The sequence below is a fragment of the Amblyomma maculatum genome, chromosome 10 (assembly GCF_055883805.1).
Source record: "Amblyomma maculatum isolate TAMU_Amacu chromosome 10, ASM5588380v1, whole genome shotgun sequence".
Classification (NCBI taxonomy): Eukaryota; Metazoa; Arthropoda; class Arachnida; order Ixodida; family Ixodidae; genus Amblyomma; species Amblyomma maculatum.
The window spans coordinates 33,995,787-34,021,694 of NC_139353.1; the positions used below are offsets into that span (position 1 = coordinate 33,995,787).

Genomic DNA, 25,908 nt, shown 5'->3' on the forward strand with positions numbered 1-25,908 from the left:
TCTTAAAATTGGTAAGTAGTTTAAACAAAAATGTATTAGTCTTAGCTGGTGCTTCACTTTCAACGGAAGTGCCGGTAACTGTCCAGGTACTACTACCTCTAAATCCCTGCGTTCTACGAGACCACTGCTCCACATGACGCAGCATCCACGGCGCAAAGCCCAACCTAGGAAAAACCCTGTACGCAAAACGAAATGGGTTTTGCTGTCCGCACATAATCGCTACTACTGAGATGATCTTGTGCTGAAGCTTAAATACCGAGCTCTTCACTCTTCTCGCAATTGCAGCAGCAAGGATGCAGCATCAATGTAAAGAAACACGTCTACCATTCAAATGAGTCTGTCGCTCGGTATGGTGCAAGGGAATGTTATTAGTCAATGTGATACTTAACTGATCTTTGGGAATACTAAAATAGTCGCATTATTGGACACCTCACGCCCATTTTTTTACGCCATAAACAGTTTATGTGGACGCATACACAGAGTAAAAAATAAAGAAAACAACTACATTACTGAAAAACAGTCTTCGCTCCAGATGTGCCAGAGGGGAGCGTCACTGAGTCTTCGAACTCTTCTGACTTGTGCTTCCGTTCATTGTACACCATACATGGAGAAACCACGATAAAACGAGTTGGAACCAATAATGAAACTGCTCCAACCACTTTTCAATCGTGATTTCGGAACTTACGATCTGGTAGTTTGTTTTTAACTGAAATACGTACTTAACCACTCACCTACTCTGACAAACTTGTCAAAGCACATTTTACTGCCAACTTTCGATAGCTCGAACTGGAGTGGGTACAGAATATTTCAGTCAACCAGATTTCAGTTTTTGGAGGTCCTGACGTTGACAGAAGAGAAGCAAAAGTTTGAATAAAATTAAATAGAACAGTTTGAATTCAGCAAACTTTATATAACGAAACGAATCCCTGCACATATAGGGTTCTGCACACGTGCGCATGCAGTGCACAAAAATGCCACTAGGCCTGCATGCTTCCTTCACTAGAAATGCAGAAAACTTTCACTTCAGTTTTCTTTTTATCAAAAGTGACGGGGGAGATTTCATGCAAAGCAGGACACAGCAACACTGTGATGGCCAAGAATGAAATTTTAATGAACACCGTCATGAACATACATCTCCTTGACTGCCTGCATGAATAAAAACAACGAAATAAGCACGCTGGACTATCTGAGACAGAGCAAGATAGAAGACATTTGTGGGAATGTATAACATTTGTGAAGACACAACAGAGCCATTATGCGTGCTTTGAGTCACACAGGGCATGATGCATGACGTGCACTCTTGTATGGTGGCACAGAGTCATCCCTTAGCAGAAAAAGCCAGGCACACTTTTTTTTCTTTTGTTGTTTTTTCAAACGCACGGTACACCGACTCACATGCACTAATGGCTATGCGTATTCTACAAAGTTCTGCGCAGCACAGCAAGACAACGAATTACAGCACAGTCGTGAACCACAGAAGCGGCCAATAAATGCAAAATCTCGAACAACTCGCACTTCTGTGTTAATTCACAAAGGATTTGATTCCTGCGCATGAAACAGGGCAAAGTTTGAATATGGAGACGACTTATTGCTCCTCCTGTCTGATCTAGTGTCATATGCAGGAAAACTCACCGAGAAGAACGAAGGAAACATCTGCAGAATAATGAACTGAATATAAAACATACATAAAACCTTAGAACACAAGTTCCTGCTATGTCAATCTTTTTACATAAAGTAGACGTCAGGCCCTATTCGACAGGCCTGCAGTTACTATGTCCAGGTACTCACTTCAGTACATAGATTAGGTTGTATTATACAATGCCTCTAGAGGGCCAATAAAAGGGAAGGTTATGCTTACAGCCTTAACAGAGAGGCAAGAACTCTAATCATAAACTCAGTGGCCTGACAAAGCTCACACTGTCTCTCTGCAAAGTGTGCAGAATAAGTTTACACTGGTAGCATTTGTTCTGTTATAGTGACAAAACGAGCTAGTATACACAAAGCTCTTAAAACATTAGTATGACCTATTAAGGCCAGTCACTAATCAACCGAAGTAAAACAAACAACCTGCTTACACTCACCGGTGAGTGCGGTTACCTAACGCCACAGCACAGTGGACACGCTTCAGTTAAAAAAAGATTAAAAAAAGAACATAATCATAAATGCACTAAGAGTAAACAATATCTTATCACAGATACACAAACTAAAAAAAAAGGGGGGGGGAGGGGGGCAAAAGTTTGCTGGCACTGTAGTTTCGACCTCAAAAGCACGTACGTGATGTCTGACAGAAAAAATACACCAAAGAGACCAAAATAAAACATGCCCGAAGGTCCTGGTGACAGACCTGGCTTCTACTGTATCCTAACAAGCAGTGTGGTTTCATTTTTATTAGTAAATTACCTCTACTCGACTAGGTTCATAATAAGAGTACATGTGTGGCCATTCAGTACTGAAATTATACGCTCGTTGCTCCACTTTCCACAGAGCATGCTAAAGAAATCTTGAGAGTACTTGAAGACCGCAGCGAAAGCAGACTTGAGCAGTACGTAGACGATGAGGCGATGTTCAATATTGGTGATAGTGTTGCAATCGTATGGCAAACAAGAGCATTAACGAGAAAACAGGCCGTTGTTTTGCTCGTTTGGCAAGGAGAAATGCAAAATGCTAACTGTAGAGGCAACAACCACTTTCCTGTCTGCGATGTCATTTTGTGTTACTTAAAGCAAAACATGACTGAAAGCTGCTAGAAGACATTTGACACGACCCATTGCATTATGGGCAGTCAGTAACATGGGTGAAATTATTTGTCGTCCTCTCGACAGTTCCAGGTGCACTCTAAGAACACTTCTGGAAAAAAAAAAAAAAGCAAAGAAAGGTTACAATGAGAGTTGTGATGATTCAGAAATTCATTCAATGTTTAGATTCCCCAACTGTCAAAGTACAGTTAACTTTTTCTTCTTTTTCTTGAATGGGGCATATTTTTCCCACATATTTTCAACGCCGGCTCAGATTACGAGATCCTGCATTGCTCAAGTTGTAAATCAAAGAAAATCGCACAATAAGCGGATAAAGAAAATAAAACATGGGCTAATAAGCAGGGTTAGTAGTCTGCCGCAATGATGAGGTGTCAGTGTTGTCAATAAATCTGCAGGAAACAAGAATTGCCTTTTTACGTTAATTACAAATAGATGACACTCTGCGTTAGTATGCAGAGAAGCAAATGCTAATCCATTACAAAGAAAAAGAAAAAAAAAAAAGAAAGCAACACTGCCTGAACATTAAATGTGCATGTTTTCATCCACACCAGCCGAAGATGACAGAGGTAAGCTTTTACGATTCTATGTATATAACTCGCCGAGTGCGAAATACTGTAGCACCAATGTAAAAAAAAGAATAACAAAAACTACTGCACTGTATGGTTCTTTATAGAGAGTAAGAACACCTCAGTGCATTTTTTGCAGTCTTCCACCCTTTTACCATTTTACATTTGAAAAGAAAAATGCAAAAATGAATTAAGAATTATACTTTTATCATGTGCTTTCAAAACATTCTCTGCATCCTTGCTTGGCTTAGAACCACAACAAGAGATAAGTCGCAAGAACCATAGAGACCTCAGTACACTTTCTGCAGACTGTAAAATGAATTTCAAAAAAAGTTAAACTATATTTTATGGCTCGAACAGCCAGCAAAAGCAGAGCCTGAACTAAGGGAAGCAAAACATGAGCCAGAATTGTGGAACAGCTTGTTTTCTTTTTTTCATTAGCTTTTCAGGGTGTGCCTTAGGATATCGCAAGAAGAACGGCAACGTCTTGGCAACCCCACAATTTGTGTGCGCGACCTCCCCGTTTGACGTCGAAAAACACGACCTCTCTGCCAATTAGCTCCTTCGCCTCTCAGTCTTCGTCTTCTTTCCGCTTCTCTCGTCATCGCCGTCGACCCTGCCCCTTTCTGTCACTCTCTTCAACTCGCATTCTCTTTATTTCTCCCACGTGTCCGCGATGAGAGTTGGCCAACCGAAAGATAGGTGACGATGTGAGTGTTCTCCGCGGTGGTGGGGAAATGGAACGAAAACGGGAGGTAGGGAGGGATGACTTGTCGCTGAGGAGATGGGCGCCTTCTTGTTTGTCTCAAGCACGTCGCGTTGGCTGTGCGCTAGTGTTGTTCCCTCCTCCGACCACTGCTTGCTGCTGCTGTTGCTGAGTCTGGGGAAGGGCACCAGGGATTGGTGGTCCTCTTACTGCCTCTTCATATGTTGGTGGCGGTTCCTGAAAGGCAACGAAGTTCACACAAGAATCAATTACCTAGAGCAGGAATTCTTGAACAGTGTTCCGCAGAACCCTTGGACACCCTTGGAGCAGTTTTCAAGCTCCATCTAAATTCCGATCTACCTCAACGAACACATTTGCTTTTACCTTTTATATCTCGAGAGTAATCATACAGTACCTATTTAAAACCGATTGTTTCACAAACACTAAAGCTAGTTGTCATCAATAATTGGCCGATTTTTTCAGTGTGACGGATGCGACTGCAATCATTATTTTATTCCATGTTGGGTAGGAAGGAACAGAGATTAAAGGCCTTACGCCTCATTTACATGTTTGAAACCAGCTAGCGTTTTTTCGGTTTCTAACACTGTGCTCTATGCTAACAGAATCACTATGCACCATTTAAAACAAAAAAGTACACCAGAAAAATTTGGTGTCCCTAAGGCAAAAGCTTTTCTTGGTTCAGCAGTGACATGCGCAGAAAATGACCGTCTGCGGAATGCGTGACCAAAGACAGATCCAAAACCAATCTAATACAAACCACATAACATGCCAAAAGAAACAGAATACCGAATCTGGTCATGATTACTTGGCTATAATGCCCTAATGACATTGCATATTGACAAGTCACATTAGTTATAGTTCAAATTCAAGCTATATCCAAGAATCCAATCCAGAATCCACATAACAAGCAAATAAAGCCAATCATTAATTGGCTACACCGTCTTAATAACAAATCATGACTTGCAACATTAGTCACAGCCCTAATACAAGTCATAGCCAACAATGCAATCTAGAATCTGCACAACAAGTACAAAAGTCAATGCAAGATGCAAGACAACCTATGCGCTTCCGCATTACCGCATGTAAGGAGACTTGAAGTGCATCCCTTGAATTTTTATCGCACGCCGATTATGTATACAATATATATAGGTAAAAAGGTGCAGAAATAATGTTTCAGGGTTTTAATACCTCAAGACCAGCGGCCCTCTTTCAAAAAGAACCAAGGAACCTAAACAAAATGTCGCTTTATTTGACCAACTGAATTCAATCAAACAATTAACCGGCCCTAATTCCACCTAAACAATGGCACCAGTTGCTTGCCAAGCACAATTCTGCACGCCTCGTGCGAGATGCACGTTTGCAGCTGGGAACCTACCTCTTCAGTCGGGTGGTAAGGTGGTGGCTCGGGTGGCAGACTGCATGCTGCTGCTGGTGGCAAAAGGTGGTCAAATGAGTCCCCCGTCCTCGCGTTCTGTCCACCTGAGAAACGCAACATACACACGTGTTAAGTTGACAAATGTTTGCGATAGCTGGCTGCCAAAGTACACTGCAAATTCCTCACCGTTGCTGGCATTAATTGTGCAGCGCTAGGTATACGCATGTACAACAGAACCGCATTGTAAACAGTTCTCAAGTTGTACGAATTGAACTGATAAGTTTTAACGAGCCAGTTTTGCTCCAACTTTTAAGAAACTCATGCAATGCTAACTCGGATGTCATCTCGAAATTGAGGCAGCATTCCCGTATTCCCAAATGTCACCTAACGATGCTGCTTGACACTATGTGAGAATTTTGACAGCTTATGTTTAGCGTGTAGCTCGTTAATCAAGTAGGTTAGCATAAAAACCCACATACGAGGTTTCCGCCCCGACTTCAGCCTGTCAGATTTCCACCTTGTTATTACGCAGATCCAAATAATTTCAAGTTCCAGTCGCATTATTATTCAACGCTATCAGTATCATGCTTCCAGGGAGAGGAGGCGCTCTATAGCGGTGGTGTCTTGTTTCTCACAACGCTGACATCATGATGCATGTGAACCGTGCATCAGCGATGACCGAAATCGAGACGGGTGCACGTTTGAGATGGAGATGGAAGATGACTGATGTATATATAAAATTTTGACTCGCACAAAAAAAAAAAAAAAAAAAAAAAACACAATGAGGCAACAATTTTTTTTTTTTTCATAATGAACTCTTTCCTAAAGTTGATGTCAACTTTTCTTGAAAAAAAATATGAGTTCACTATGTGAGTACCGTATTTAGTCTAAAGTAACGCGACCGTATTTAGTCGAAAGTAACGCGACCGCGAATGTAACACGAGCAGCGACTTTCCATACTGCCCAGTGGGAAAAAATAAAACCACGAATGTAACCCGAGATAAGCGCTTGTAAAAGTACCTTCAACAGGCATTATGGCCATTGCAGTATAATCGAAAACGCTCATTCGGAAACCCAGTCTTCCTTTTCACTCTCGTCCTTCGATACGATTCGGAAGCCTTTGCGGCCAGGCCCATCTTTAAAAATCGCTTCCCGCTGCATCCACCACCCACGTAAGGCAGATTAGTAACGTCTAACCATTGAGCTGCCGCAGAATTTCCGATTCTTTCTGCTATCACAATAGCCTTTATGAGGCGAGTGACGTACTGTGCACAGCACGCTGCCATCGTGCGAAACGCGATAACAACAGAAGTAACCTCGCTAATCCATTGCGAAAGATGCGACAAGTGCGGGATCAAGGGAACAATGTGATTCTGAGCTAACGAGAAAAAGCAACGTTTTGACTTTGGATGAATTGAGATTTGGTTGATTTGGCTTCCATGGTACCCATGTTGCCAACATAACATCGTCAAACCGTGGAAACCAAAACCGAGTGGTGGTGGATTCAATATGGCTGCACCCCGGCGCTGCTTTAGCCAACCGAATCGCAGTATTCGATTATAACGCGAGGGTAGACTTTGAGAGCCAAAAATCATTTTAAAAAAACTTGCATTACATTCGAGTAAATACAGTAAATATGTTATGCAAATAGGTTTTCTCAGCTGCTTCCCATTTCAGGATATGGTCAGCCACTAGGCCACAACTAGTCTTCACCTTGTCCCCTACTCCATTTCCAGTGACTGCCTTCAGGTCACTTTGCACCCCTATCTTGATTTTGCAATAAAATGGCTCGAACTGATGTTGGGTTTGTCGACACAAAAGCAACCAAGGCTACCATGCACTAAACCGGGGGTAAAATGTGCTATCACTATTTTGCTTAAGTATGGTCAAAATTTTATACTGATAAAAGATTTTTGGGTCACCTTCGCTACCTGTTGTACAGTCTGAATGCAGAGACAAAATAATGGCTAGCCAAAAGGGGGCAAATGGCTGCCACAAGAAAAAGCACCCAAGACAAAGTCAACGTGCATAAGAAAAAAAAAAAAAAAAGGATGCCCATAAAAGAAATGGACATCGAAACTTTGAACCAACGTAAAGTATAAAGTGACAAAGAAAACAAATGACATTGCCTGAAGTCATTTGTCACTCTATTCCAAATAGCCTCACCATGCCTAAATGTCTGCGCTAGACTTGTAAGCACCCACTGGTTACAGCTGAGCCTCAGAAATCTCGTCCGGTTAAGATTCAAAACAGCTGGTATAGAGCTATCAGCAGCAAGAATCACATCAACAATGGTGAACAAAGAGGTCTACTTATCTCTAAATGTCACTCTATTCACTAAATGCAAGCTACAAGTGGCCACGTACACAAGGAGTGTAAAAGCACCCAAGACAAAATCAGTGGCCTTGTTTTCATGAAGCCGAAATGCAGGGCACTCATTCGCCATGCCATGTCAGTGCATGTTTAAGAATTACAGGCAGCCAAAATTGTTTTGCACCCTTCACCACAACATTCCTCACAGCCTGAGCTGCTTTTGGACATTAAACCCCATCAACCAAACCAAACCTAACCAACACGCACACCAGGTTTTGCATCGCCTCCTCTAAGATTCAGACCACATTATCAACACGATGCCACATCCGGCAAAAGTGGCAGTGAGACCACTTACGCTGAGCCACCTCGCGGAGTGAGACGCCGCGGCGGAACGGGATAATGTACCGATGGGTGCGACTCCCAAACGGCCGATCATGCAGCCCCTGGCCCGAGTCGGGCTTCTGACGTCGCTTCCTGCAAGGCAGTGCACATAACATGACAGGGAAACATTAACAAAGGCATTGCAATACAGCACTACATTACTTATGTACTGTAAGGATCAGGAAACTGCTTGGAAACAGCCTCTGGCTTTAACGATTTCGATAATAGGCTGAATTTCTCAAAGTGAACTTGCAATTCTTATTATGAGAATTTCCAGGGAGGATGGCTTGGGATGGAGACTGCACCTTCAAACTCCATTGCCTTGATCTTGAACAGGCTTGACAACGAGCAAGAAAAGTGTTACACTGAGCTTTAACACGTGTGGCCCATTTCGGCTCCTCGACGGTGTTAGATTTTCTATCGAGGAAGGGGAGGAGTTGGCCGAAGGGCCTTCTCGAAGCAATTCGCCCAAGAAGAGCATCTCGAGCGCAATACTGCCACTTATTATTTCGTACGCGTGATAGCTCCTGGTACTTTTTAGCACATTTTTGTGGCTTGCGTTCGTACGTTGGCAGCAGATTATGCAATAACATGAAGCAGTTATGCAAGGCCGCAGCAATGCATGCTTTCGACCTTCGACAACTGCACAGTTTGGCCCGCTGCCAACAAACTGGTGAGATAGGATGAAGGCCAGACGTGAAAGTTAGCGTGGCGCGGCAAGAAATGCACCACTCTCGCAGACTGGTAGGCTTTAAACATGAAGGTGATGAACAAGATAAGAATGCACAACTACAGACAAGCCTGAGTTGGCATTGGCTTGCACAACTGCAGTGTTGCTAAAAACCGACAGTAAATTAGAAAAGAGACGACGTGTCGCTTATTTTAAGCACCAAGATGACAAAGCTGGGCCCGTGAAGCCCTTTGACGGGGATGCATTTTTCCTTTTGAACAGCACTGCTGTTTTCTTGCGCTTATGATCTTGGCATAGAGGTTCACCACCTTCCCCACGATTCTTGCTACCAATCTGGACATTAAGACGACACAACTCGTCTCAAAAGAATATCCTTTAAACTCGTGAGCACACCTTGTGCTCGCGCACAGTGACGTGTCTCCATCCGGCACGCAACTCTGCGAGGTTGATCTACATGAGGACCCATCCCAGGAACCACAGAAGCTGTGTCTCCTAACTTACATACCACTGCGTGCAACTGCTGGCACACGTGGGGTGCATTCATCAACATTGCTAGACGTCCACACATCGCAAAATCAGAAGGTATTTATTTTTATGTTTCGTTTCCCTTTTCTTATTCCGGCTCCCTATGTGAATTTTACAAATCCCATCTTTGCACATATGCTTTTAAGCTCTAACAAATTGCTTCTAATATAGCTACCACATTCACACCCGGAAACTTTCGCCTCATTTCTATATCCTTCACTTCACTTCAAAAATGTCAGAACAAAATAGCTACTTTCTTCACACTCAATTTGTCACTTAGTGAGTAAGTGGCAAGATCCACTCCTTTGTAGGGCTCCACAAACAGACTCTTGGGGTCGCATGCTTGAAGAGGAGTAGCAGTAACTCTGATAAACTGTGATTACGACACTTTTTCTCCGATCCATGTACATTCGAGAAGCGCATATAAAGCTGGCAGTACATACATGTATCCGAGGATAATGCAAGCGATGAGTATGGCTGCAGGTGAAATCCTGAACACGGACACCACGCCCCCGTGGACTGGTCTCTGCAGGCCCGAGGAGTCTGGAGGACAACACGGGGGTCACACAAGCGCATGCCCTGACAAAGGTCTACTGCACATAGCCTAACGCCACCATCGCACAACCAGATAAAGAGCACAAGAATGCTGAATTGGGTGAGTTGGTGCATTTGCATTTTAGGAAACGTAGCGCAAAGAAGACAAGGACAAAATGCGACCCCAGAGAGTTCCTACCGCTGGATAATTTGACACCAAGATCCCATCTGCCGAATACAGATCTGTGTGAATGCATTTACCGTGCTCTGGCATGCAGATAGTATTCCGTTTTGGACGATACGGACTGCAGATGGTAGAAAAAAATATTTTCACAATTCTATGACGATCACACCGCAATTCTGAGGTAACTAGCCTTCGTCTCTCGTCCATCATCATAACGACTGACCCAATGACTCCAACTGCAGGAAAACAACCTCTTCCATCTCTCTACAAAAGGAACTCCTTGACGCTTTTCAGACTCAAGGAACAGGCTACTCCAGATGCTCTGTGTCTATTGGCGCACAGATGAAGCATCACACTCAACCAGTGTTCCTGCTATAATTTTTTTTTTTTTTACCGTTGCATTCACTTTTCTAAGCATATGCGTTTTCTCACATTTAGCAATCGTTTTTTTTTTTTTAAGGCAAAAGACTTTTAATAGGCTCACGACTGTCCGGCCACGAGAAGCATGACACTTCTTCGTGAGATACCACGAGATTGTGACATCACGATCAGCCATGACTGGGGACATAGCTCCAGGTCATCATGGCTTGGCTTAGCTAGGTTGGTGGTACGATCAACACCTTTAGACACCACGCATGCGCACACTAGGGTTACTCTACAGGCTTCCTGTGGGAACCAAAGTTCAATGTTTGGTTTACCTGCAACCGCCCTTGCCTTTGTTGACCGTTGCACAGTTCAAAAACATCCATGCATTGAGGAGAAGCCAAGTCCTATACATCGTTTAGCAACAGATCGCGGCCAAATGTTTACAACAGACAGCCCCACCTGCCAGCATGGTGAGTAGTCTCTAGCGTGCACGATGTGCGGTGTCATTCATAGACGAAGAAAAAAACAAGTGCAAACGCAGGCTGATAATGATGAGAGCGAGTTTCACTGCAAAACATCAGGTGTAACACACCTGCTGCTACGCTTGATCCTAGACTGCTGGCATGAAATGAGAGCCAATTTGGCATTTTAAGGTTGAAGAACAATAAAAATTACTTTCAGGGAACAAGACAGTGCATCTGGTCAGTATGCGGCCACAAAGTGCACTGGAAAAAGGGACTGACCACCGTGGATGCCCTCAGGATCCGTGAAAGCAGCCCGTAGAACCCAGGAATTCCCCTGAATCCATTTTGAAGATCTCTGCTGTGTGCCAACGACCCAAACTAGCCGTTTTCAACTTCAGTGTATGAAATAACAACAAAATTTGGGTTGGCGTGCGGGGTGAGCGCTCCCTTTTCACAACACTGTGGCCATCTGGCATCGCCTGCTCCCTTCCAAGTGGCATGCGTCAATGCAGCCTACGGTAGACGACACTGACCTGCGCATCGCCAGCCCCAGGCCGTGAGTTCCGTGTGGTATCCCTGCCTGCAACGGCAGAATCTGCCGTCGCAAACAAGGTGGCGGTCGCGGATGAAGCAATCATAGTTGGTGTAGCAGAGCAGCAGGGGAGGGTTGCCTGCAAAGCGTCAAGCAGCACACCTCAGGACCATCCGCCAGTGCACGGCATCATCCCGACGTCTACTCCACATCATGATGAACATAGCACAGCTGAAAACGCTTGAGAAAGCAGAGGGGCGTAACAGCTGAAATAGTCTCTTGGAAGAAGGCAGCAGAGCAGGTAACACCAACACAAAGCATTTGTAGTAATTTTTGGAGCAGCAAAATCTTAGTTTTGGAGCAAAATCCATATTTGGAGCATATCAAACAAACAAATTTAGGAATCCAGCGAGTACATATTTTTGTAAATGAGCCTTTAGTAGAGCAAGGCATGCTATCTGAATTACAGCGAGATGATCGCCACAAAAATCACATACAGGTTAGCCTTTCTTTGCTAATAAGAAATTGTGCGTAACATGCGCGTGTCCTATACATAGACGACATAAAGACTACTTCGATGAAGCGTTTGCGGTGTTGACATCATTTCCATTCTACTATTATGGGCTTAAGGGGGGACACGGGTCTTTCGGACCAAAAAATCGCAAAAAAATCACTTATTAGAAAATGTGATTTGCGAAATCAGTAGCTCTTTATCTACCTATCTGCTAAGTTTTTAATCTCTAGGGTAGGTATTTTAGTGACAATGCCAATTTATATAATCGATGTCGCCCAAATTTGGGCCGAAAACGACCCCCGAAACAACCATTTTCCACAAGGCGTAGCTCCCATTTTGTGCGCAGCACCGTAGCCATCTTGGTCTCATTCGAAAGAGCCGCCTTTTGTCTCCAAATTGCCGCCTCTGCTGTTTACATTCGCCCATTGGTCGCATAAGAAATAGCAAAAAAGAAAACGTGGCATTTGCAATCCCATTGGCTTTCAGGGTGCACGTGACGATAAGGCATCACTGCATTGGTGGAGCTGGCTGACGGCGTCTGCTCAGCGCGCCCGAGCCGCGGGGAGACGGCGGAGACGTGACGCCGGCCACGCTTAGTTCCGAACCGCGAGGTGCGTTCACGGCAAGAATTTGTGAAAAAAGTGAAAAAAAAAAAAAGTTGAATAATCATCTCAAGTGATGCCCTGCCCCGGCAGTGCGCGCTCAGGCCGACGAAAGTCTTACGCTGAACGATCGTGTGTACGAGCCTGAAGTAGGCCTAGTGTGTTCCCCAGCACGGGAGACTGCTACTGCCAGCGGTCGCACCCGCCGCGACAGTGATATTGCAGGCCGCAGATGAGCAGAAAGATAAGCTCAAAACAGAAAAAGCTCGAGCTCGCGCCAGCTTCAGCAACGAAGTGGTAGACGGATTGTTTTCGTGACGATGACGGCAGCGCGGCGAACAGTCCGCTTGGCGAGGCGGAGTTCACGATCGTCAGATCTAAACAGTTTGCCGAGATTGGCAAAGCGTAAAACATACGGCGGCGATATTGGCATTTGAAAAAGTGAATGGGGATAAGAAATTGCCGTCAAACTTATTCTCCAATGCGTAAACTGCGGGACACGTCATCTTCGTAGAGCTCGCCGCGCGTTTGCGCCGATCGGACCTCGTTCATAGTCCTTAGTGAATGCACTTGCTTCCAGTGCAATGCAAAGCACTGGGAAGCAGCAAACAGCTCCAAATTACATTTCTTTTACGCAATAAATGTTCCTCACCGTGGTCTTGATGCAAGGACGTAGCAAAACAACGTACGTAAAAAAAAAAAAAAAAAAAGAAAAGAAAAGAAACGCTGCCAGCATGTGACTCGCGCAGCCGAAAAAGTGACAACTAAATGTGCTACAACTGCAAATCAAAATGAAAGAGGCGACACTTAGACATTGGAAAGCAAGGAGACTACATTCCTGGAGGTTTCTAGCAGTTTTAAATTGTAAATGTGTGCATTGCACCAGTGAATGTCTGTTACATAATCCCGTTTCTTTTTTGCTCTTTTCTCAAAACATGCATTGTCGACCACTTGCAGTTTTGCGGCCTTAATATCTCGGCACCTATTGCAGATAGAGTAATAATTACTTTTCGGCATGAAGCCAAATATGTGGAGCACACAATGTTGCAAGTAGATTTTTTAATTTCTAGTTCAAAATTTTTAAAATGGCTTTTTTTTGTGACCATTAGAGTGCAATATTTTTACCTTCGAACTTTGTTATGCAATAAAACAAGAAATAATTGCTTAATCAAAAAACTGCTTGCAACATAGTGTTCCTCATTCTTTCTAGTGTCCAGCAATGTGTTCATCTGAAGTTTTTCTTCAGTGGTCATTTTGTAATTGTTCTTATAAGAATTAGACTAATTGGTGTAATTATCTCATGAAATAATTGGATCACAAAAGAAATAATTGCAGTTTTGGAATCTGCACAAATAGCTACACAAACCCAACAAGTTGCATCAATTTTGATTGGTAAATAACGAAAATAGTTTTAAGAACAGTGTCCCCCCTAAATAGAATGCAACTAGTTGCTCGTTTCATTATCCGAAGCAGCCTGCCACTTGGCTCTCAGTTTGCTGTGCACTAATTTCATGCAATCCAGCGAGGCATGTTGGCGTGTTTTATTTCAAAACTAAAGAGGAGGCTGGCGGCATTCGGTACATCCAAACTTTGGCAGTGGAAGGTCGCACCCGAGTCTCAAAGGCAGTAAAGCTAAACATCGTATGTAAGGAACCTCCATGTAACGAATTCCTCAGAAGTTTTTCAATTTCCCAACATCACCCCCATTGAAGTGAGTGTATTTCAAAACTCCACGAGCATGTCGTGGCAGTTGACCTTGATGCAACGAACTCGCGGTGCCAACTGTCTCTTAGCTAGTTTTGAATTACTGGAAATTTGGCAAAACCCCACAAGTTTCAGGACGATAAAACACAAACTGACATGAGAGGAAAGTCTAAGATAGCAATGAGTGACCGTAGTTGATAGAACACACTGCGTTTCAGCGCCGAAGGCGCATCTACAAAGAAAACACAGCAGTCTCCGCTGTTTTCGCTTTCGGAATGTGGCACTACGGCAGCTCACACTTAAAACTACTGAAAAATAACAGAACGAAGAAGAAAGACTCGGGACCAGCAGTGTGTGTCCATCGCTGCCGAGCGGTTGCTCACGGGCTCCCGCGCGTCGGTAGCGGGAACAGCGAAGCGCGCCGGCGGCCGGCGAAGCGAGGCAAAGTCGGTTTCCTAGGGCAATGGCGGTGGGCGAGCGGAAACAGGCGTAAAGACGCACGTGCCTCCTCACATGGCGACGGCGCGAACGTGCGCGCTCTCATCAAGACCGATTCCTCCTCCAACGCCCTCTCCCCACTCCCTCGTAGACGCGTCGCGCGAGAGGCATCTGCGCCGCAAGGCCGCCGCAGTCGCGCTGTGCTCTTTCTCAGTACGATCGCGAAACATTTCACCGCTTCTATAACTTCTAAATAATTCTGATTTACTGAAACACTTTAAAGGTGGTTTCCCATATAATAAATTCTTAATCTGGTTATCGCTCTGCATTGCTCTTTTGGGTCTTCACGCCAAAACTGCAGAAATTTTACAATTTTGTTATAGCCAGGTTTAACTGTACAACTGCCCATGAGCCCGGTCGCAGGGCTGGAAGATAAGGCAGCGTGTGACTGCCCTTTACAAAATGGTCACGTGACCTCAGTAAACTTGCAAGTTCCCATTTGTACGTTGCCCAGGTCAGTACGTTATACACTGGCTCGTCCACTGTAACTAGATGTGCAGTTGGGGCCAATAAAGAAAGACGGAAGAACGAAACTGTCATTGCCTGTAGCAATGAGTAAAACGAGCTTGAGATCCTCTACGCTTTAAGCATACCTGGTACACAAGTGGAGTTGCCGCCTATGGACTCCTGGTAGTAGCCATCCTTGCAGCGACATGAGGAACCACGGCACGCCGACGCATTGCTGCCGGCCTCGCACTGACCATCTGACCGGCACGGATCGCCCAGTTTGCGGCCTGTGCGCAGAAGTACCAGCATCAGATGAGAAAAATAAAAATATACATGTGCTATCTTAAGGGCAAAAAACTGTTCACTTGAAAGCCGGGTGGAGGAGGGGTTCTACTGTGTTCTGCAACTTTATAGGAACAGTTTTGAAAAATTCTCCAGCCTCGACCGGGAGGCACGTTTGTGGCACGGTTTGAGGCATGGTTGTGTACCAACTAAGCGCCATAGTCACGCTTACTAGGCAACAAAAGCAACGCACAAGCTTTGTGCACGCTTTCACCCCCAAGTGAGTCTCCGGATGGGGCGTGCCGTTAAAATTTACACCAAAAAATTGTGAAATTAGTATAGTCACCTTAAACTTCAAGAATGGTACTTTGAAATTAGATATGGTATTTTGGAATGCGACATCTAGGAGAAACAACCAAAGAAAAAAAAGACAGCTTCTACAAGGTTTTCTCATAGTCGAGCCAACCATTAATTATAATCCCTGCGCCAAGCAAGCGATCATCAGACATGGTGGCTTACTGATCGCACAGAAGCAGTCACTGTACAGAATGATTACGTCTTCTAGTTTCCTTCAAATCAGTGAATAAAAATGGAGACTGGCATATCATGTAGTTAATGTACAGTATAAAACAGGCAAATAACAGTACTCGATGCATGAGGTGCCCTAAAGGATAGTAATATACACTAGAACCTCATCGATGCGTTACCGGTTCATACAATTTCCCATTTCATGTGCTCAAAATCACGGGCAGTAAAGCATCTAACTGTGGCGCTTATCCGCTACAGTTGCTTTCCTGCGATGCCTAGGTGCAAAGCATCAAAGTAAGCCAACGAGCCAACATACGAAGCATCCGCTGCTGCGGAAACATGGCTTCATGAGGAGAAACACGGTGGCTTCTTTGTGGTACCTTAGGGACATATGGGTGAACCATTTGATAACTACAAAATTTCACTTACATTCAAACAGGCTGGGCCTGGGGGACACAGCATGAACGAAAATGCAGTGGCTGTAAGCCACTCATGGCTTCTCCACATGTCACTGGTACAAGAGGGCGAAGAATCTCGAAACAACCAAGAAAGCGATCACAGCTCATCATTGCCTTTTACTAACCGGATTCGTTACTAAATCTCTTCCTTGCTGAGGACAATGCAAATACGGACTGAATTCTGCATGAGCTAAAAAAAGGAGCTGTGTATACTGGTTGTCTGTAAATGCTTATCTACACTGTTATGCAGTGAAAGTTTCAATCCCAACCTTTGTAGCTCAATCAGGAATGATTATCTATCGAACAGTAACTACACGGGTATAAATAAGCAGCATATTCGGTTCTGTTCCTTTTTCCTAGAAAATGCACACCGAAGATGCAATATCTGGAAACGAAAAAATTGCTGAGAACATGACTCTGGCTTCCTTTCCTATGCTACATCTTTTCTGTGTTGTTTCCGGGCACAATGGGAGAGAACCAACTCATGAAGCTGCCTATACCCTCACTTAGGTCTCTAAACTAGCAACAAACCATTTTATCTGTGCCAATATAACTAGCGCAAACAGGCACACTAGTTTAGGAACTGTTGCACAGGTTCCAGCACTCTGGGAGATGTGACCATGTCAGGGTGTGCTTCCCGTGCAATTGCATCCATTTTTGCTTGTTTCTTTTTTTTTTCGGGAGGGCCCCAACTATTTAGAGGGTTGGCCCAGGTCAACGAACTCTGAAACCCTTAATAGTGGGTTGTGGATCCAACTCTGTAATTTTGGTCTGCTCTTAAGTTTCGAGTTTTCACACAATGGTCATGCGAACTTGAAATATTTCTGCTACATGTTTCTGTCATTGAAGCCCGGTGTGACCGTCTTTGTCCATGCCAGTTTCACTTGGTGAGGTGATCTGACCTGACTAAAGAGTCAGAGGTAAGGTTCCACCACTCAGCTACTCATAACAAAATTGGTTTCCATTTTTTTTTTTTTAAAGACAACATATGGTGATGTTTGGCTGATGTTAGGGCCTTGGAACAAAGCCAGACCTCTACAGAGATCAGTGTAAACATGCAGGGTGCTCAAACATCATGACTACGCGACTACCACTCTGTGGTGCTCCATGATTGGTCCTTCGTGGTCACGTAACCTCGATGACGCCATCACTGTCACAGCCAATCAAGGATTTGGTGAGGCAGGAAATTAATCACATTCAAGCCAATGAAATTAACTGCACATAGAAAGCATGAAATACTGCGCGTGATGACAAAACATGCTCATCTCTACCCAGTGGAAGCCACCAATTAAATTTACTCGAGGGAAATCTACAAGCCCAGTCTTGGCACTCGTCTTCCGACTGTCAAAGAGTGAAGCCAACTGGTGAAGAAGCCCGGATTACACGCATCGAAAACCGCGGAGAAGCACATGATAGCAATCTGCTACAAGGCCAGTTCCTCCCGCTTGACAACACACGAGGGACCGTGTGGGCCAAAGAGGCATACGAAGAAGCCGCCACGCACCCGTCTTGCAGATGCCGCCATGTTCGTAGTAGCCTCGGCGGCAAACGCAGACGTGCTGGCTTCCACAGCGGCTGCGGTTGCGGTTGATGCACGACTCGTCTGACAGGCAGCGCTCCCCGACTGGCACCCCAACTGCACATCAAGTGGCACAACAGGGCATGTTCATGTTCATGGTTCAAGAGGGGACAAACAAGGAGGGCCCTACACCACACAAACAGAGGGGGGAATGAGCCCCTCTTCAGAGACAGCACAATACGTTGGCCCAATGTCGGTACTGTCCTGGTAGTGCACTGGTTCTATTTGGACCAGACCACCAACACAGTTCCAATGTTGGGCCGATGATTTATGCCGAGAGGGTTCTGGCTGCTGCGCGTACAAATTCTGAAGAGAGATGGCTCTGGTCCGCAGCAGAAAACACTTCAAGAACAAAAAGTGGGCAAACGCCTCTCAACAAAGGGGCTCCTGCAACCAGTGATGCCCGTGTGCATAGTCAAGACATCACAGAACACCCTTCATGTCCCTGTTGGTTTGACTTGGGTGCATAAAAGGCAGTGGACGGTGACAAAAAGGCGATTAACTGACTGAACGGCTCTATTCAAAGGGCATTCATGGTTTCATTCTCTGACTGCGTTCAGCTATATAGCTTCACATTCGCTCTTGTTCCTTGACATTTTTGTCAGCAAGGAAAACGATGTACTGCCAATGACGACGATGTTGGCAGGGAATTGCTTGGCTGCACAGCGCAATGAGCAAATCCCTGATGTTGTCAAAAAGGTGGAGTGCCTACTGCCTTCTTCAATTCCGATTCTTGATTTTTTTTTTTTTTGCGGTGTTTCATCCTCATTGTGCAGATGGCATTGCAACTACTGAGACTGCATTAAAATAAAAAGAACCTAATGATCAGACCAACTCTCAGGAAACGGTGAAGTGCATTTTGTTTACATAAACTGGGCAAGCTGGCATTACCAGTAGACACCTACCTGTGAAGAGAAAGTAGAAACAAGGCAGCAATTGACTAAGATGGTAAACATAATATTCTCTGCATTAGTGACCCGATGCCATATCGGTAAAACAAAATTGAACACATTACTTCACGTTTTAGTGTCTGCCCGTGTTTTGAGAAGTGAGCAGGCTTTCAGTCTCGTTAGCTAGTGCTTGGGTTGTACTTCGTTGCGGGATGCCGCACGTGCAGCAATGTCTTGCAGTTTTTTTGAAAAATAATGCATCCCAAACAAGTTCCAATGTGCCCACATTTTACTAAACTACACAGCAGAACCAGGCACAATTTTCTCAAAGGCACAGTCGGTCATTTAAAAAAAAAAGCCCAACACTAACACCATTAGTTATGGAACGACAACATGCGTGGAATAAAGTAGGATACAAGCTGACTGCCTATTCAGCAACAAAGGCACTGCAATGAATAGTGAATTGTATTACAAAATGGAGTCATCAAAATTGAAATATAGTTTAGAAGACAACAAACCAAACCAAGCTCGACCCACGCACATCACCGATTCTGCCACTTACCTCAGTATCCCAGGTCCCTGCCAACCCCAAGAAAACGTAAACTGCGGCCTTGGTAATTTGTGAAAAACACCCTTTCAAATATTGTGAATGCAAAAACAAGTGAGACAGAAAGATACTATTTTGCTCACCTATCTGCTTTCAGCGTTCACCCCCTTCACCTTCTTTTCAATGGTTCTCTTTTCTGTTTTTATTTTTTCTGCGTTAGCTTTGCAAAACGGCTCACCATGATTGACACTTTGCCACCTTATAACTCAGTTTCTTTTCTCCCTCAGCGTTTGCCAGATTGCTGGCTTTTCCTTCATTTTTTGTGCTACATTTACTTTTGGGTGAAGGCTGACTGTAGTTACAGCTTCGAATTGTACTCTTCTGGAGCTACCCTGATGCAAAGCAAGCAATAGACTTTACGCAGTGTAAAAGATATGTTTTTACAAGTCTTTGTAAGTGAGACAGCATGCCGTGATTAAAGTTGAATATCTCTTGTCAAGCCATGCTCGATGCTCCCCAGGACATGGCCCACCCCACTTTTTTGACACAAGGGTGAGCGATGATTCGGGATATTATGATAGGTGCTTATCAGCTGGCACTGACAGCGAGAGTACGCTCAGAACAATTGCTGCCTATTCGCAGTTAGATAATGTTGCACAGGAGTCTCATATTCTCACTTTTGGCGTTATCAGGTTTCTGTGCTTGAAAAAAGCACGCAGAAACTATTTATGGCGAAGATAAGATAATTAACTGAGATTCTTTAATCTCATGCAGCTTCATCTCTTGCCAGCACTTTTGGGCAACCTTTCAATTTCAATCATGCACCAAGCGACCCAGATCTCCACTCTTCCAAAGCCTACGTCTACCTAATTGAGCACTTTGTGAGAAAGAAAGCTCCACCACGAATGCTTGCTCGCTCCAACCTTTGCAAGCAACCAAACGCTTCCAAGTTCAGTCTTGCTCCACAAATGGCACCGACCTGAAATCTCCTTTCTACTAATGCTCTGTCACTAACGCGGAAAGTTGAGCTAGTTGGTACATATTTTTAAGGAATAACAGCGCGGAGACGAAGGACAAGGAAGAAGACAACACCTGCGCTGATGTTGTCTTCTTCCTTGTCCTTCGTCTCCGCACTGTTATTCCTTAAAAATAATGCTCTGTCATGTAATTATTGCAGAAATGCAGAACAAGTTACCTTTGCCTTAAAGTAGTATTGACATGCTTTGTCATTGTGCGTAAGACATTACTAATGTACTTGGAATACCATGTGACGTTTGCCTACGAGCGCTTAATAATTCATAATAAAATTTCTTTTCTCACCCACTTCGATTTCAGTTTCACAGCCAAGCGATGGCTGTGACATCATGCGAGGGATGAAAAAAAAAAACGCAATATAATTGTTCCTCTATCATTCGAATTGCCTACAATGCTAAAGCCAACCTGCCTAAAGGATAGGAATCACAAAAAGCGAAGAGGCAGCGATTATATCGCTGTTATTTTCATGCTGCACGTTACCTAAGCTCGGTTGTGACAACAGTCATCTCTCGGCCTTTGAAACTGAAACCGAAACTGGTGAGGGAAAAAAATTCAATTATGAATTATTCAGCAGGCGTAGGCAAAAACCACGTTGTGATCCATACACGTGAATGTCTTACGCTGTCATTAACAAGAAGAATAATGGTACCAAAATTTGGTGTCTATACTCCTTTAAATATTGCTTGAAATCTTACAGGCCTCCTAAACATGGTACAAGGAACCCACTCGCACAGCTTGAATGTTCCAGTTACGCGTGACGCCTCGGCCCTCCACTCTTTCCAGAGAAGAGCAAACAAGGCACAAAATACAAGACACCCCCCCCCCCCCCTACCAGCACTGCAGTCACGTGCCTTGTTTTGCATCAGGTCTGACTGGGGTTAAAGCAAGTATATCACCCAGGCATCGCAACCTAGTGTTCAACTGTTGGCAATTGAGTGGCCCGATGTTGGGCCAGGCATTACCACCACAACACCAATATTGGGCCAACTGTTTGTGCTGATTGGGCACTGGCAATGTAGAAAGAGGCAGCAGGTATCCCCCAACTGAGGGCTACCAGCAACTCACCGAAGACGCAGCTGAGGCTGGAGTTGACTAGCTCTTCGTGGTAGCCAATCTGACAGGCACAGCTGTGGTTGTGGCACGCATAGTGACTCGCTCGACGGCAGTCTGCGTCTGACTCACATGGGCTCCCTGTGGTTCCAGCTTGTTTACACGGCACGAGCAGAACAAAGAGAATGGACATATCAGCAAAGAAAGAACGTAGCAAAAGGAAATGACTACCATGACATGTTACTCTTCTGTTCATTTATATGCTTACAAAGGCACTTCGTCACATACAGCGATTTGAAATACAGCAAAGCATTTACAATACATTGACGTTTAACGAACCAAGACTTTGTCTGAATAAACCAGATGCTCGAATTAGGCAAGTAGGAGTTAAAGGGATATCCCATGTATGTCCCCATGTATATCCCCATTATATCCCCAGGATATCCTCACCTTTCTCATGTATATTGGGACATTTTGTGGTGCACTTTTTTCAGCAACTAATAAACCCAAATATTTACATCACTTTGCATTTTATCTTCTAGTAACTGAACCAAAATTATTTTATTATACAAAAAAGGCAGATTATTTGCTTTACTTTTATTTCCTAAAGACTAAGTTTGACCGAATTTTGTACATTCTTTGATTACATAATAAACAGTGTTCTTCGCATGCCCATATTTCTGGTAGAATAAATAGCCACATATATATATACAGTGTTCTGCAACTTTATCAAACCACCGTTTAAAAAACTCGCCCACCTTAACCGGAGGCTCATTTGCGCTGAAACTGCACACAAAGCTTTCGAGTTGACCCCTTCCTTACGATGTAAGTTTGACCATGGTGCTTACTTGGTTTGGCAGCACATGATGAGAAACCAGAACCGTCTGCAACGAGACTGAGGAGCAAAAAACGCCAGCGCAGTTTCTAGCAAAAGGCAGCTGTGGCGTCATCTGGCGTTGCTGGAGAAAAGCGCTGCGGTTCAAAAGCGCCGAGGCAAGCATGGCACGCTGCTGTAATAGTGCTAGACGGCGCCACTGCTGCCCTTCAGCGGAAAATTTACGTTTGCATTTTTAGCTCCTCAGTCTTGTCACAGACGGTTCTGGCCCCTCATCATGCGCAGCCAAACCAAGTAAGTACCATGGTCAAACTTACCTAGTAAAAAAAGGGGACAACAACGCCCAAGCTTCCTGCACAGTTTCAGCGCAAAGAGCCTCCAGTTGATGCGGGAGAATTTTTCAAATGGGGGTTTGATAAAGTTGCAGAACACCGTATACTGTATGCACAGAAAAAAAACAGCTTTATATCTACGGTCACTTCGAAAATGCTGGTACCAACATAACCAAAAATCCTGTATTGAGAAAACAGAGTTTAAAGTAAAAGTAAACAAAATATGGCAGCCCAAGACTGGATTGGAACAACTTTGATGGCTGCCAGAGGGCTTTTTCTTTCAGCTAACAAAGAAAATTTTGTTTTTTTTTTCTTTTATAGAAAAAAAAAAAAGAAACTTGAAAGCACACCATCAGGTCGCTTCTTCAGTTTGACATAAATTGATATAAATGATGTTCAGTACTTGAAAAGACGCAGAAAAGAATGCACTTTTAAAGAAAAAAGAACGACTTCTTTCAGATGTTTTGCATACCCTGTCTCATTGAAGAGTGCACAGTGCAATAAATATACTTTCAAGTGTTAGTCCTCTGTAAGTCAAAGACCTATATTAATGATACTGAATCAGCTACCATTGTGGCAAATTTCCTAAACTTGTTCCTTCACCCACTTTGTGGCCTCACTTAGTTACTATTTCCCTTTCTTCATATCTATTCTGGCATTCCGAGGTACTGGTTGTCATTTCATGCATTACACCGTACTTCGTGTTCACTTCTTCTTTTCTAATACAGCCAAAATATAATTAACTTGTACCTGCACTCCAATCCGTGCAGCTTTCCATCTCAATCTCATAACTCTGCACATGCAATTTCTCTTTCCATCACTTTCCACAATGTTATCGTTTATTAAGCCTCCATCGAAGTGCACAGGGATCAAAACTGCTACACTGCATTTGGCAAGAGGTCATACTGGAGTAAAGAAAAAAATTGTTAGAAGACCGAAGAGAACCACAAGCAATACTTGTGGGCAAACAAAAACTGGCCTATTGAGAACTACTGGCAATTTGACAAGTAAACTGGCAAAATGGGAATATGTTACCGAAGGGGGGAATTATTAGGTTGCGGAGCAGCCACTGGGGCATGCTGGGAGAAAATACAAGCGAGGACGCAGGTGCGAATGAATAGTTCGAACAGCCCTCCCGTTGAATAATGTGTTGCACCACTGCACTTAACACACCATAAAATGTCTTCCTGAAGTCAACTTCCTAAGTGTTGACAATGCTGACGGTTCAATATTACACCTGCACTGCATGCATAAAGTTCGATAGCCAAGTTTCATGCTTGGTGTGGTCAGAAAAAAAAGAGGTAGGTGCTTCGTGTATCATATTTCACTGCACGTTGATATGCTGATTTATGCCTTATGCACAGACGATCACAATAATAAGGCGGAAGCATGCAATGCACAATTTGAAAAAAAAAAAAAAAAAAACAAAGAACCAAACAAAACAATGCAGAAGGCCCACGGCCAAAAAAAACAGTACATTGTACCGGCAATAGCGCAACAGTCATCTTGTACTACTAGTAGTAATACTACTACTACTACATCTACGTCTTAAGCACACTGTTTTGTCAACGACTATCAGTTACTAACAAGCCCAGACATCCATTTTATCGTGAAGCAGCATTTTCCTAAAACAGATCAATGTTAGCTGTAATGCTTGCAGTCACAACTGGCTTCTTACTGATAAATGATTAGATATAGGTGCTGCTTTATTCCAATTTTCACAGTAGCCAGACATTTTTATTTAAACACCCCAGACCTGATACATACCGAACCACCCTGGAAGACGGTTTTTGCCGATAGCTTTTGCATCGTGAAAGCAATATTTTTTTCCCTAGTGAATTTACAACAGCAAAGCTACACCATGAAAGGTGTGTGACACAGAAGGTCGAAAAGGTACCAGGAAAAACTACGTTCTAAATCTCTACTGATCGCAGTTATCCATTACTTGTGAAATTATTCGCAGGGTCTATATATAATTTTATTAATCACAACGTATATCATTCGAAGCCGAAACTACTTGTATTCACGACGAATACGCGCAGGAAACAGCTGCGCCTAAACGTATGTCAATACACGAGTGCATAACACGCTAAAACATCGAGCTTGTTTGAGAAAGAGGTGGTATTACTGTCATTAAACAGCTAGCGAAAAATTTCAATAGGAAATGATACAGAGCGAAGACAGCGGCTTCGGCAATGCCAAAAATTTTTGCCGACGTCATAGACCCGTTAAAAAGCGAGTGGTATCATCGGAATTTTACACAACACTACTAATGAACGAGATACCACCTGTTTCTAATGTCTTGATAACACAAGTCACTTTCACAGGCAACGCATGTGCAACTGTTTTCTAAATACCTGGCACAGCGCGACTAATCAATTTTCGCTTTGTGTCGTCATCTTGAAAGGCGCTGTTTATTGTGCATTGTAAGACCCTCAGAACGCTTCTGCACACCAAAGCGAGGCTGCATACGATCTTTGTTAAAGACAAGCTCGGCAGAACACTGAAATTAAACATCTGTTCGCCTTCCACGGAGCAGACTAGGCGACAGACTGCTAACTTCCTCGTCGGGAACAATGCGTGACGGGCAACGGGGCAACTGTCGCGGCAGAATACAGATTCTTTTTGTCTGCGCATGACTTTACAGGACGTAGTATCCGTGTCGTCAAGCTCAGCTGCGACAGACGCGCAAGTTGACGCCAAGTAAACAGTCTTGGCCCAGCGATCGGGCGCCGCGATTAGCCCGAGGGCAACGGATTGCATCCCATAACGGCACGTCGCTTCGCGTCTGTAGTCCGTAGGATCTGACCTCGAAAGACAAACAACAAAATATCGCTTTAAGAGTCAGGTTAGCAGCTTCAGGTCTAAGTTAAGCGACACGACGCGCCGTGGGGTCACCCAGCTCTGCGCACAGCGACAAAGCAACTACGCGAAGACGAAGGCATCGCAACACGGCAACCTTTACGTGCTGCTGCTATCCCTAGTCGCGCAGCTAGATGCGCTTTTCGTCGGCTTACCTTGCGCCGATGATTCGAGAACATAGAGAATGAGGACGCTGTTGATGATCAAAAAATAAAATCTTGACATTTAAACGTTATAACAAGCGTTCCACTATCATAGTAACTTATGCTAATCGTAGGGAGCCCTCTTAATGCTGGGTCGATTCGTAATGTTAAAAAGGCAGAGCAGATTC

General features: G+C 44.0%; 1 protein-coding gene across 1 annotated transcript; it reads right to left on the bottom strand.

The window, feature by feature from the left end:
- Positions 1-1,090: 1,090 nt before the first annotated feature.
- On the bottom strand, positions 1,091-25,908 carry LOC146176123 (uncharacterized). Its single transcript, XM_084582459.1, has 9 exons — positions 25,733-25,908; positions 21,564-21,701; positions 17,952-18,083; positions 15,326-15,466; positions 11,416-11,553; positions 9,778-9,877; positions 8,093-8,211; positions 5,425-5,528; positions 1,091-4,265 (listed from the first exon to the last, which is right to left on the bottom strand). Exons 1-9 carry the CDS (start codon positions 25,800-25,802, stop codon positions 4,128-4,130), a joined length of 1,080 nt encoding a protein of 359 aa, XP_084438585.1. The 5' UTR covers positions 25,803-25,908; the 3' UTR covers positions 1,091-4,127.

What these genes read in the sequence shown, in the direction of transcription:
- LOC146176123 (XM_084582459.1), bottom strand. Translation starts at nt 25,802, where the DNA reads ATGTCAAGATTTTATTTTTTGATCATCAACAGCGTCCTCATTCTCTAT. An exon ending in ACTCCGCGAGGTGGCTCAGC is followed by an intron (nt 5,529 to 8,092) that starts GTAAGTGGTCTC and finishes TGCGTTTCTCAG; the next exon opens with GTGGACAGAACGCGAGGACG. An exon ending in CTTACCACCCGACTGAAGAG is followed by an intron (nt 4,266 to 5,424) that starts GTAGGTTCCCAG and finishes GTTGCCTTTCAG; the next exon opens with GAACCGCCACCAACATATGA.